The sequence below is a fragment of the Magnolia sinica genome, chromosome 1 (assembly GCF_029962835.1).
Source record: "Magnolia sinica isolate HGM2019 chromosome 1, MsV1, whole genome shotgun sequence".
In the NCBI taxonomy this organism is placed as follows: domain Eukaryota; kingdom Viridiplantae; phylum Streptophyta; class Magnoliopsida; order Magnoliales; family Magnoliaceae; genus Magnolia; species Magnolia sinica.
Genome location: NC_080573.1, coordinates 50,125,001 through 50,138,278, shown reverse-complemented (window position 1 = coordinate 50,138,278; position 13,278 = coordinate 50,125,001). Strand labels below are relative to the sequence as shown.

At 42.8% G+C, this 13,278-nt stretch overlaps 1 protein-coding gene across 1 annotated transcript in view; it reads right to left on the bottom strand.

Annotated features, from left to right (window-relative positions):
* Positions 1 to 917: 917 nt before the first annotated feature.
* The window catches only part of LOC131246269 (uncharacterized), a 50,511-nt gene continuing 38,150 nt past the window's right edge, over positions 918 to 13,278 (bottom strand). Inside the window, exons 4-5 of the mRNA XM_058246209.1 lie at positions 7,840 to 7,943; positions 918 to 1,040 (exon numbers count right to left, since the gene is read on the bottom strand). Of these exons, the coding sequence (XP_058102192.1) occupies positions 918 to 1,040; positions 7,840 to 7,943 (227 nt within the window). The remainder of the gene's footprint in view (positions 1,041 to 7,839; positions 7,944 to 13,278) is intronic.

Genomic DNA, 13,278 nt, shown 5'->3' with positions numbered 1-13,278 from the left:
GATAGCAAGAGATGTCTCCAATCAGGTCATCACCATGGTAGATTTTCTCATGGTAGATTTGCTCCTCGGTGCACAACGTAATCCTAGGCAGACCATCCTTAAATCCCATGCGAGCCATACTCTCTACCTACCATCTTGCCATGAAGTTCCCGACCAAGCATGGTGTCAGTAGACTTCGAGGAGATTAGCATAAGGGCCGACAATATTGTTCGACAACTCTCTAAGGAAGAGCACAACAACAATAGATAATGCAGGTCACCTCCCTTGATCCTAGGGAGGAAGCTAGTGAGAGGGGATCACCTGTTGAAGACCTCATCCCAGTGCAGCTCTTCGAAGCCAACCCAGCTCAGACAGTTCAAATCAGGTCACTGCTCAAACTCCAACTCTAAGCAAAAATAGCAGACCTTCTGAGAGAATAAACTGATGTATTCGTACGGTCTCACTAAGACATGCATGGGATAAACCCAAGAGTTGCGGTCCATCGATTGAACGTATACCCCGACCACAAGCTTGTTTGACAGAGAAAATGAGCATTTGACATAGAAAGATACGTCACAATCAACAAAAAGGTTGACAAGCTCCTTGAGGTTGGCTTCATCGAGTAAGTACAATACCCCAACTAGCTTGCCAATGTGGTGCTGGTGAAAAGGGCTAGTGGCAAATGACGAGTTTGTGTGGAGTACACCAACCTGAATAAGGCCTGCTTAAAAGATAGTTTTCCGCTACCGAGGATAGACTAGCTGGTAGATGCTACCGCTGGGTACACACTCATTTTTATGGACACGTATTTAGGATACAACCAGATCGGCATGTATGAGCATGAAAAGAAGAAGACCACCTTTATCACAAATAGAGGGTTATATTGCTACCGAGCCATGTCGTTCAGGTTGAAAAAGACCGAATCAACGTATCAAAAGCTAGTGAACAAGATGTTCACCAAGAAGATCGGGAAAACTATGGAACTTTATGTCGACGACATACTCATTAAGAGCACCATGGCCGAGGACCATGTGGCGAACCTGATAGAGATGTTCAGGATCCTAAGGAGATACCAGATGAAACTTAAACCAAGAAAATGTGCATTTGGCGTCATCTTGGGTAAGTTCCTATGTTTCATGGACCACCAGATAGGGATCGAAGAGAATCCTAACAAAATTCAGACTCTCATAGAAATGAGCTCGCCCAGCTCAACAAAAAGATCTAACACCTCACGGGCAGAGTGGCAGCACTAAATAGATTTGTATTTCAAGCCACAAACAAGTGCTTGTCATTCTTTAAGCAACTGAAGCGACCTGTCTATTTCGTGAGCAAAGTCATGGTCGATGTAGAGACGCGCTACCTAGATATAGAGAAGCTAGCCCTAACCCTGGTCGCATCATCTAGCGACTTAAGTTGTACTTCCAGGCACATACCATAATGTCCCAACTAATCCGCCCCTTCACTAGGTATTGTAGAAACCCGTGGCATCGGGCTGACTCGTTAAGTGGGCGATCGAGCTCGGTGAATTTGACATCATATATCAAACTCGAACAACCATCCATGGGTAGGCCATCATTGACTTTATTACATAATTTACCTACCCTATAGGCCAACCACCCATAGAGAGGATCGAGCAGAGCACAACACCACAAACATGGACCCTTTATGTAAATAGGTCTTCAAATGCCCAGGGAAGTGGAGCAGGGTTGATCCTAACCTCGCCCGACCAAGTCAAGATTGAATACACACTATGACTCAACTTTCGAGCAACGAGGTCGAATACGAGGCGCTCATAGCAGGTGGACAATTAGCAAAGACAATGGAAGCCAAAAAACTGAAATTCTATAATGACTTAGTTGGTGGTCAACCAAGTAACCACTGAATACCAAGCCAAAGGCGAAAAGATGATCACCTACCTAATCAGGGTTCGCGAACTACCTGAAGAATTTAAGGAATATGAAATCATACAAGTCTCGGGATGCAAGAATGCCAATGGGGGCTCTTTGGCCAGGTTAGCCTCGGACATTGATACCAACCTCGTTAGGATTGTCCTGATTGAATTCCTCCTCGAGCAGAGCATTAGTCATCTCAACCAGAAAGCAGCCCTCCCGATCAAACATGAACCGAGATGGATGGATCCAATCATATGCTATCTACAACAGGCGAGCTACCCGAAGACAAACTAGAAGCTCGAAAAACCAAATACTAATCTACTCGATACACAATACTAGGGGACGTCATATACAAGAAAGGGTTCTCATTTCCCTACCTGAGGTGCTTATGACCAGAAGAGGCCAAGTATGTAATGAGAGAAACCATGAAGGTGTCTGCAGAAACTACTTGGGAGGGAGAGCCTTGGCACACAAGGCAGTTTGACAGAGATACTATTGGCTTACTATGCATGGCGATGCCAAGCGGTTTGTTAGAAAATGCAACAAATGTCAACTCTTTGTGTGGTGCCGAGACAATTGCCCGAGAAGTTGACCCTGATGAGTAAGCATTGGCCTTTCGTACAATGGGGAGTCTACATCATCAGACCCTTACCGACCAGTAAGGGGCAGACCAAGTTGGCTATCGTCGCCATCAATTACTTCACAAAGCGAGCTGAGGCCAAGCTCTTAGCTCGGATCACCGAACAAAAAATGACTAACTTCATTTGGACGAACATCATCTACAGATTCAGCATACCCCTACACTATTGTGTACCAACAATGGTATGCAGTTCGACAACGCCAGGTTCCAAGGATTGTGTGAGAAGCTTGGCATTCACAACGCCTTTGCCTCACCTCGGCACCCACAAGCTAATGACTAGATAGAGGCGGTCAACAAAATCATTAAGACCACTTTAAGACTAAGCTCGAGAAATTCAAGGGAGCTTGGGCTAAGGAGCCACCACATGTCTTAGGGGTATATCAGACCACTGCCCGAACGACTACCGATGAAACCTCCTTTTCACTAGCCTTCGATGCAGAGGCAGTGGTCCCAGTGGAAATCAGGATGCCCTACTGAGTCTCGGCATGCTCGAGGAACTCAGAGACAATGTATAGGTAAGCGTCGTCGCCTACTAGTAGAGAGCTACTCGACACTACAACTCAAGGGTGAAGCAGCGAAGATTCAGGGTGGGAGACCTAGTGCTTCGAGAGGTCTCTCTGAGCACGAAGGAGCCCAGCTCGGGAGCCCAAGGACCAAGTTGGGAATGACCCTACAAAGTCACCAGTATAGCTCGACTAGGGACACATCGACTGGGGAATTTAGAGGTACGAGCCCTACCTCATCCTTAGAACGCATATCACTTGAAATCTACTATCAGTAGATACTGATCAGATCGAACTCTACAAGCACCTCAGGCGTGCTAGGTCGACAAAACACCTCAGGTGTTAATTACTTGTAAAAATCTTTTATGAATCAAAAAACATGTTTTTCCTATACCGACGATCTACCGTCCATAAGTGACAAGCGCAGTGGCTAAAGAGCCTAGGAAAGGGCAAAACCTAAGGAGGTGCCCTTCCAACTGTGAAGAACTTAGAGGCTAGGAATTCAAGGAGAAGAAAAGGCCGAGAAAGGCACCCTCCAGCTGAGCTCCTTACCTTGATAAGGTAATGAACCCAATGGGCATAACCTAGAGACAAACATTCAACACCGACCTAAGTGCTTGAGATTAAATATTTCCGAGAAGACTCTTAAATGGTTTAAGCCCCACAATCTCACTTCCGAGCACCCAGGGGGGGGGGTATATACAAATAGAGGCAAGACTTAAGCAGATATACAAACAAAAGTAATTTCATAAAAATCCTTAAAAAACAAACAGTCTTATTCAAATAATAAAATAAAATAAAATAAAACAAAACAAAAAATAAAAAATAAATTTTGCCCATACCTGGCTTAGGGGCTACCCGACTAGCAGCAACATTCTCCACCAAGCTTACCTCTTCATCTAGCCACGATAGGCTAAGCTTGGGGAACCACCTATGGATCTCCTCTCAACAGTTAGCGAAGCCGGCGTTGAAGACCTCCAACTCTGTCCGATAGTCCTCGGAGACTTCGTAAGCCTCTACCGTCGGTGCCTCTCTAGTTGGGATATTGGTCTCTGCCTCGATTGCCCTGGTCATTGACTCGCTACCTTGACCACCAACTTGGCCTTCCTGGCCATCAGCACAACACTCCAATGACGTTCCTTTGCCATATATGATAGATTGGCCTCCCGCCCCTCCTCAAATACGCAAAGGGTGTCGCGAAGTGCCTCCAAATTCATCATGGCCGTCACCAACTCCTGGGCCTTCGCTTGGAGGTTAGTTCAGGCAATGTTAACTAGGCGGTCTGGCTCCTTGACCCTAGCCATCAAGTCAAGAGAAAATTGCCAAAGGGCTATGATCCTAATGGCCTCTTGCAATAGTAAGAAGACCAAGGTTAGTAGAAGAAAAAAATTACATTATCCAGGCAACCAACGTACCTTGATGGCCGAGACAGAGATAACAAGGAGTTTACCTCCTCCTCGAGAAATTGGTCCCGCCCCCAACCCAGGAGCACGACTAAATGCCTTAAAATTAAGGAAGACGAGGGCCCCTCGTAGCGACCTCCTCGGGGGCTGAGCTTTGGTGCTTAGAGGCACCTCATTACCCTGGACCTCCTCAACTCGAACTCTCTCAGCCCTCAGTGAAGGTGCGACCAACTCTATCACTTCGAGTGGACAAGCGTTAGGGGCGCAACGGCAACACCCCCTCCAATCCCAGCTAGATCTGCTATAGGAACAGCTCAAGCAGGTGCCTCACTTGTTGGTGAGTTGGAGGCAAGGGCGGCAGTTTTGAGAGGGGTGGCAAGAGGAGCCACAAATGAGGTCGCCCTCTACCCTACGTCCTTTAGTCTCTCCAACTCAGCCTTGGACGGAAGCTTACTCTTTTGAGACTGAGGACGATCCAACGTCGTTGTAAAGGCAATGGAGAAAAGTCAGTACATGTGAAAGCTTATCTAAAAGATCATCGGCCATGAGCAAACTCATGTAAGGAGATTTACCTACCGGAGTAAGGCCGAACTGATGTAGGAGCTACAGAGTGACCAGTTTTCTACAGTCTCGCTGAGCAGCAAGTCACTCTCAAGCAATCTTGATTTGGAGTAGATGGAAGGCGAAAAGACTAGGCTATAATTTAGAAAAAGTTACAGAAGGAAAAGAACTAAACGTCAGCACTAAAGGAGAAAGTAAACAAAGTTTAAATACAACATCTCAATATGTGTTCTAACTTGTGGGGGTGAAGGAGGTAGGGACCCAAGCTTGTAAGCCCTCCATCTCTGCCATAGGAGCCTTCTATTCTCCAGTCGCAAAGAAACACTTGTCCACCCAACCCTTATTGGAGGAGAGGTTGTTGATAATAATAGCCTAACCCTTGCGTGACCAAGAAGAGAAATAATACCAACTATGAGAGCCAGGGTTTCTCGTGGCTTGGTACAAGAAGAACTCATCCACCGTGAGCTCAGAATTTTTGACTAGTTCCTAAAGGATGTAGCAGCCAAAGACAGCTCACTAAACGTTAAGGTTCAGTTGCCCCGGGGTGACTCTAAAGTAGTGAAGTACCTCTCTCACCATAGGATGAAGAGGTAGGCGAAGACCACAAGTGAAGAACACTGGGTATAGGGCGACCTCCCCCTTGGGAGGTTAGCCACGAACTTCTCCAGCTCGGGGAATTCGAAGCCCCACTGAGTTGGGAATCATGTATTTGGACCTAAAAGCTTACAATTCAGCTGCCTGCAACCTAGAGAAAAATATTGGCTGTAAGGGCCATATCTCTAAAAGACGAGAAAACCGGCTCAACTCGTTACGACGAGATTACCTCAGTTCATGGTTCCACCCTTGATGGTGGTTCCACCTCGGGCAAAGGAATGGGATCCTGAGGATCAAACTTTACAGATGGTGTAGACTTAGATTCAGAGCTATTACCCACTGATTCCTCCTGAAATAGACTGGAGAAAGCGGTTGCCCTGGAATCTTCCCCGGAGGACATTAGAGGAGGTGAAAGAAAAAAAAAATAGAAGGGAAGGGGAGCAGATAGAAGTCAGGGACATAACGGAAGGGTACTCCAGCACGAAAATTCATAGGATCTGGAGGACTTCGGAGATCGGGGAAGGAGAACTAGATCAGGTGTAGGTTGGCAGAGCTCGAGCCTCCCAAATCAACAAATGGGGAGAAGTAGAAAATCAGAGGTATTTATAGAATTCCTTGGTACCGCATTTATTTCCATGCAGTGCCATGTGTTAGCATAAGCATCAGAAGTGACGCTTTGATGGACGTGCCCCTCCATGTGGCAGTAGGGAATTCACCCAAACAAATATGTAATGGCCCACATGATAGCTATCACCTTCTGATTTGTTCAGAATCTGAGGCAGCGATCCACCATAAATGCACGCCCCTTCATACGTTACGTTAGTAATCATGCCCTTTTAGTTTATGCACCCGCCGCCGACTTTTCAGCTACCGCCCTCTACCAACAAATGATAAACCCAAACTTAATTTAAAATTTGAAAAAGACTGGGCAACTCACATTTTGAATTTGAATTCCCATTGTTTCATATCAGTTTGAGATCTTACTACATGAACTCGTACATGACGAGCTCAGAAGTGGGGGGCAATTGTTATGAGGAAAACTGAACTAGTCCCTCATTCGAAAAGAATGATCGACCAACTACAAGAGAATCCATACCGAGGTGGTCAAGGACCCAGGACAAGTTTTTGAGCTGAGTTGAGTTGTTCAGAGTAGAGGGTTCCGAGACGGATGAGCAACTCTCCTGACAAAGGGATGAACGCCCGGGCTAAGCTGTTTGAGAACAAAGCTCAGTGGGGAAAGATTCATCTCACCATGAATGTCTACAACACAGGTGAAGGACCTGTAAGGCAAGGAGCTCAAGATCCAAGTTTTCCTTGACTATTGAGCTCACCTAACCGACCACCGCCAAGACGGTACAAGTAACCCGGAGGGGATTACACACCGGATACCAAAAAAGAGGGCCTGACCTAATTTTGATCGAAAATCATGCCGGCTGAAGTGGGATTGACGACACTTTCGGAAGTAATTTCCTACCCAAATTGGGACTCTCCAGCTTATCCCTTTAAGACACGACAGTTTTAGAACCGCCCAAGGATTCTATAAATAGAACTACCCCAAACAAGAAGAGATGAGGTCTAAACCCGCAGTCTAATCCTTGATCCAAATACATTCATGATCAACTGCATCTGTTGGCCCAAAATCTGGTGACAACACCTCAGAAAATGGGCCGTTGTTTCTTTGCAATGAAAAGAAGCATTATATATATCCACGACATGGATAATCATACACATCTTCACAAACTTTATAAAAAATTTGAAAACCTTAGGTTTGTTAAGATGTACCCCAGATTACAAATTGTAGCAAATACGAATCCCCCTCCACATCAAAATGCAGATAGCATGATGCACCAATCTCCACAACACCAAATTCCTTATTTAGGGACGGTTTTAAACAGTGCTTAAATAGGGCGTCGCAAAAAATTAGGAACGGTTTAAAACTGTCGCAATTTTTTAATTTCAAACCTGTTCTACACCCTCAATTTTGGGAACAATATTTTTCCTTATTTAGGGCTAGTAAAAGCCGTGCAACCACTGACAAAAGCCTGTAATTTTGTTTTTCAATTGGAACCTGTATTTTTTTTTTAAATAATAATAATAAAAAACTGAAACCCAAAGCATGTTGCAGTACAATTAGAAATGAATATTAAACAAATATTATACGACTTTATAATAGAAAAAAAATATAGTATTTACAATAATAAGTTGAAAATTGTTCGAATACGTTTTAAAAAATAAAAAATAAAAAATAAAAAAATCTCCATGTCCACTCCTTGCTTGGCCAATACAGCTATCTCCAGCTTCTTTGTCCACACATCATTGCAACCAAGCAGCATTGGTACCCATGTACAACGATCATTACCGAAGTCTCTATCTGCAAATTTAAGAGAACAAACATGTCAAGAAGTAAGTCAAACAAGATTGAACATCTACGGTGACGGTCAACGAAATAGATTTAGGGGAGAGGATTGTATTGTAAAGAGAACAAACATGTGAAGAAGTTGAGCACTCAATCTCTAACCGGATTCTCTTTGCTCGTGGAACCTGTGAAGGTAGTCTATTTTTGGGCCTTTCTATCGTCTGAATCATCAGGATCCTAGGTCTGTTTGGGCTCTTCTCAATCTCAATTCAGGACACAAAGGTGTTCTTTAGCTTTAGATATCAGCCGTTGACTCAATTTCAGAAAACTGAAGCTGGTTTGCTACTTGTTCAAAATCCGTGATTCCAAAAATATTCATTCTTTTTCCTTCTTTTTCTTTTCATTAGAATATTCGAAAATCTGGTCTCCAAAAATCCGCTGTCCAGAGAGCCTATAGCTGAGATCTTGACATTAGAATTCCTGGGTTTCCGTAATAAAAAAACATGAATTCCTATGAACCACCTCAGATCTAAATCTCAAAGCAGGAAAAATCCATCTCCCAAAAACCAATCTGATATTCATCTGATTAACATTTTCAGAGCTCTAGTTCTGAAATTCAACTAATTGCTCTGTATATCCCAGAAACTGAAGTCCTAAAATCGCCAAAATAAAAAAAAAAAAAATTACACCTTTTTCTTGCGTTTCTGAAGTCCACACAGAGATAATACAGGCCCTAAAATCTAAAGGATTTAGACATCCCAAAATCAATCTGAAAATCCTAGAGTTTAGCCTTTGCAGGATTTTTAGAACTGCCTACCAATCAAAATTCCAGCATTTCATACATTTAATCATTGAAATATCAGGTTTTTGGGCGACAAAGCCCAGATTTCACCTGACAACCATCCAAACCAGACGCTCAATTTCCATAGATCAACCTTTTCTTGATTAGTTTTGCCACGGATCATTGTATCAATACATCAACACCATAAATATCTACAGCTGGAGATCCATCAACAGGAAGCACCATGTCAGAGGCGGCCAAGAGGGTGGTGGTGATCCAGGATGCATTGAGAAACATCAATTCGACCACAATCAAATGGATCTTGCGGGGCTTACAACTTAAGCCCGGAGATGCACTCATACTCCTTGGTGTTCTTCACCAGGTTAATACTCCTAGTACGTTTCCTTTCATGGGAGCCAAGAATCTCTGTAAGAATTCATGCTTTTCTCCAGAAATAGATAAAAGGAACGGGAAAATAACACAAACAGAACAAATTCAGCCTAGCATATCATAGAAAACGGGTATTTACCACTCTCTTCTTTTTACCACTTCCCTTGTTCTCAGTGGGATACAAGAAAATCATCAAAGAAGCAGTCACAAGGATGATGGAAGAGTATCACTACAGCATGTTACTCTCTCTCTCTCTCTCTCTCTCTCTCTCTCTCTCTCTCGTTGTCCAAGCTCTTACAATAGCTAAACAAATGGCTGCCTCTACTGATTCCGCCCTTAAGGACAGACAACAACCCGTATGGGTGTGCTGAAGCTAGTTCTTATGTACACTCTCCTCTACTGACTCAATGGGTATGCACATTGAGTATACATTTTTGACATGTCCAGGTGAGGAGCTTTAAGCAACATGCATATATGTAGAGCCAATCACCACACTATGGATATGTTGAAGCTAGTAAATGTGACGACTCTCGTGAGCTTGCTATGCATACGAGTACAAAGCCAATCACACCAAATATAAAGGAACATATGATTACTGTATGGATATTCTAAAGCCAGGACGTGTTCGTACTCTCCTGAGCAGGTGTATGCACATCAATTTATAATATTACACTCATATGCAGATTCTATCAAGCTATATTTATGGATATGAATGTAGAATCAATAACATAACAATAGTGCATGTAGATGTTTCTGGATGCATCCATGTGGTGTACCTTGATTTTCTACGATGCAAATAGTGGAAAACATTTTGTAGGTGGTAACTGCTAATATGATTACCTCATGCATGAACTTCTCAGGTTGAGTTCAATGTAAAGGTGGTGGTTGCAGCTTCACCAAAGATAGTTGCTTTGGACATTGCCAAGAAATTAAGGGCTACATGGATAATTCTTGACAGGTCAGTCAGAATATTGGTGAATATTTAAAACCTAATGGGACGTTCTCATGTCAATACAATACCCTTACACTTTCAATGAAAGACAGGTATTGAAATGATCTGAAAAATACACAAAAACCACTGGGTTCAATAGAGTACTGAAAGTTCATCTCAAAAGGAAATTAGTTCTGTTATTACTTCAGCAGAAGAGTGCATGGATTTCACAACTTTTCTGAGCATACTCAAGCTAAACTTCCCACTTTATGGGTTTATATATGTCAAGATCACTTGACCCCCAAATCTCGGGGTTGTGTAGCACAACTATACATATAGCATTTTAGCAAACAACCCCCTGCCACCTGCCTTCAGTCTAAGCAAACAACCCCCCTCATGGATTCTATATGACAAATCAGGTGGGCCATACGTCAATGAGAACGATGGATGATTAAACTTTTCCAATGTAGCTTTAATCTGCCATATAGTTAATAAAGGAAAGTGGTCATTTTTATTAAGATGCCATTTCATTTCTTGGTTGCACAGTCAAAAGGGGTGTTTGATGCCTAAAACCATATGAGCCAAACCCCTAGGTGAAGATCCCCCAGGCCCTTACAAGAATGGTCCCACCACTTTCTGCACATGTGACGCAGGGATGAACGTGATGGGGATAATTACTCCGAATCCACGGAGCTTCTCTGGACTCCTCACAGAGACTTCTCGAATCCACGAGGAAAGAAAGCAGAAAATAGAAATAAATTCTAATAAATTCGAAATTGATTAATTGATGAATAAAAACGAGTTCACAACCCTTTAAATAGGGGTACCAAGCAATGGGAAAGAGATCAGAATCAAACTACAACTCAAACTCTTAGAATCCGCGACTTACTATAAATAGTAAACTTACTATTTATAGACGGTCGTGATGTCTACTAGTGCGCAAGGTTTTCGGCCAAAAATAGTAAGTGTCCTATTTGGCCTCACCAAACCGTTCTCCTAATTATTCTAAGCTCTTTTCATGTTGGGCGCAACTCCTAAAGCCCGACGGATGAAGAGTTATAATCAAACTAAAACTTACTATTTATAGTAAAAGCGAAATTAAAACGGGGAAACGACCATCGATCCAGGGGTTTTTCGCAATTCCGGGCTGCGCAACCCGGCGTAGCGGGTTGGTTGGCTTCAGTAGCTCGTTCTACCCCAAAATCATATATTTTACGTCAGATAACTCATTCCGGATTGCAAGATACGCCCGATTTAAGGTTCGATGGTCCGGATCACTTCTGTCGTCGACCGGGCCTTTTCTGATCCATCTTGGCCATGTAACTGTCCGCGACCTGCTCTACATCAACATGATTATCAGTTGGGACAGGTTGGGCCATGCCTTGGCCAATCCATACCGTTCATCTGTTGTTTTCCACCCTGGAATTTGCTCATATGCCCAAAACATGTTCTTGACAGTTTTTGTGGCACATGGTGGCACATGGATGAACTGCTTTACTGAGGCGTCTCACACTGATGTCTCCCAGTGGCACATAAATAAGCTGCTTTATAAATCTCGAGTGTTTAGTCAACACCCATTTCAAAATCCAGATTGACACTATGCCCAGGCACGGTTGCTGACAACCCAATCCATTACAGACATGGCATACAAGCACTTCCATCCAAAACCATCCAAGTCATAAGGCCTAATATGGATGGAGTACAGTGTGAAAAACATAGTGACTGATTAATCCTAGAAATCTAATTGGTGGGGCTGTTGGCCAGAAATAGTATAGCTGATACATGAAACCATTCCTTTCTGAATTTAGTAATGAGAAAGTGGTACATTTGTGATTCTTAAATATGATATATGCATTGGAAAAATCTCAGCTGCCACTCGTTTGAGTTGACACAACGACTTGTGTTTATGAGAAAGCATTACAGTGAGGTGAGGATGAGATTCTACTAAAAAATCACAATGCAGCAGATGCATGCAATAATCATCCAAAACCAAGGCAAGGCACCTGTTCTAGAACCATTAACAATATTTGTACTTTTTTTTTTTTTGTGGTCATCTCAAACTTAAAAGAAAAACAAAAAAGGCTGATGATTGATGGTGTTTTGAGAGAGATCCATTGCTGAGAACTGGTTTGCATGCCATCCATGTTCACCACATGGATTGAAGGTTCAGACTCAACTGGACAAGGTCAAAGTACAACGCCATATATCTGATAAGCCTCACCATAGATAGAGCAAATCCAAAGAAGCCCTGAAATTGTAGTTCAACCCTTTACCTCTACAAAGATAAAGGGCACCATCCATGTCCAAATGGACATGAGACAGCAGGTCTACATCATTCTAATCTTTTCTACCTATCCCCCATTAAAGGTGCAGCACACCATATAAGCTATTTGGATCACTGAAAGATGACCCCAAATTCAAAGGCCAAAGTTCAAATGTATCGTATTACAAGACACCTAGATGTATCATAATAAAGCTCTTTTAGTGATTTCTCCAAATGCAGTCATTGTATGATACGGTGGAAGGATTGCTACATGCTTGCTAGCCCTTGGGTGGAAAAGGCATACCTTTGCACAACATCACATGTGCCAGGTGACATAAAAAGGGATATCAGTTGTCAAAGATGTCCATCAGGTTGGCCTAAATGTTAAAATGTTCTCATCCAACAATCAGAAATGCTCACTGATCAAGTTGCCATGGCCTTAAATTTTTTATTTTTTATTTTAAAAGAAGGGAAAAAAAAGAAAGAACTGTTTTAAGAAACTGTTAACTGTTAAGATGTTATCACCTAAAAAGGAAATTGTAAATCGAGTCCAGAGCCATTATAACTGTAGGATTAGAAAAATGATTAGATCCTTTATATTCTTATAATAGTTAAATAGATTATTGGATGCAGGCCATCCATCTGCGGCTTTGTGCAAAGGTACTTACGATTGTGTAGATACCATATCGGTCCATCTCAAAAAGCTAATTGGGTTATCTTATGTTGAGCCAGTTAGCATGAACATGAACCAGACCCATTGCCAAGCCAAGGCAGGGGACCATAGTTCTGCCCAGGAACAAGTCCTTTGCCGTCTATCTTTTCCATGGAGCAACTGCGCCAGGCTGTCTAAGGAAGTGGATCAATCCTAGATCATCAAAGATCGAACCAATGTTTAGGATCTTGGGGAAGGCCTTGGACTATGACTTACTTGCAATGAGATCAAAGTAGGACTATGACTATGACTTACAACTATCTAGCAGTGTCA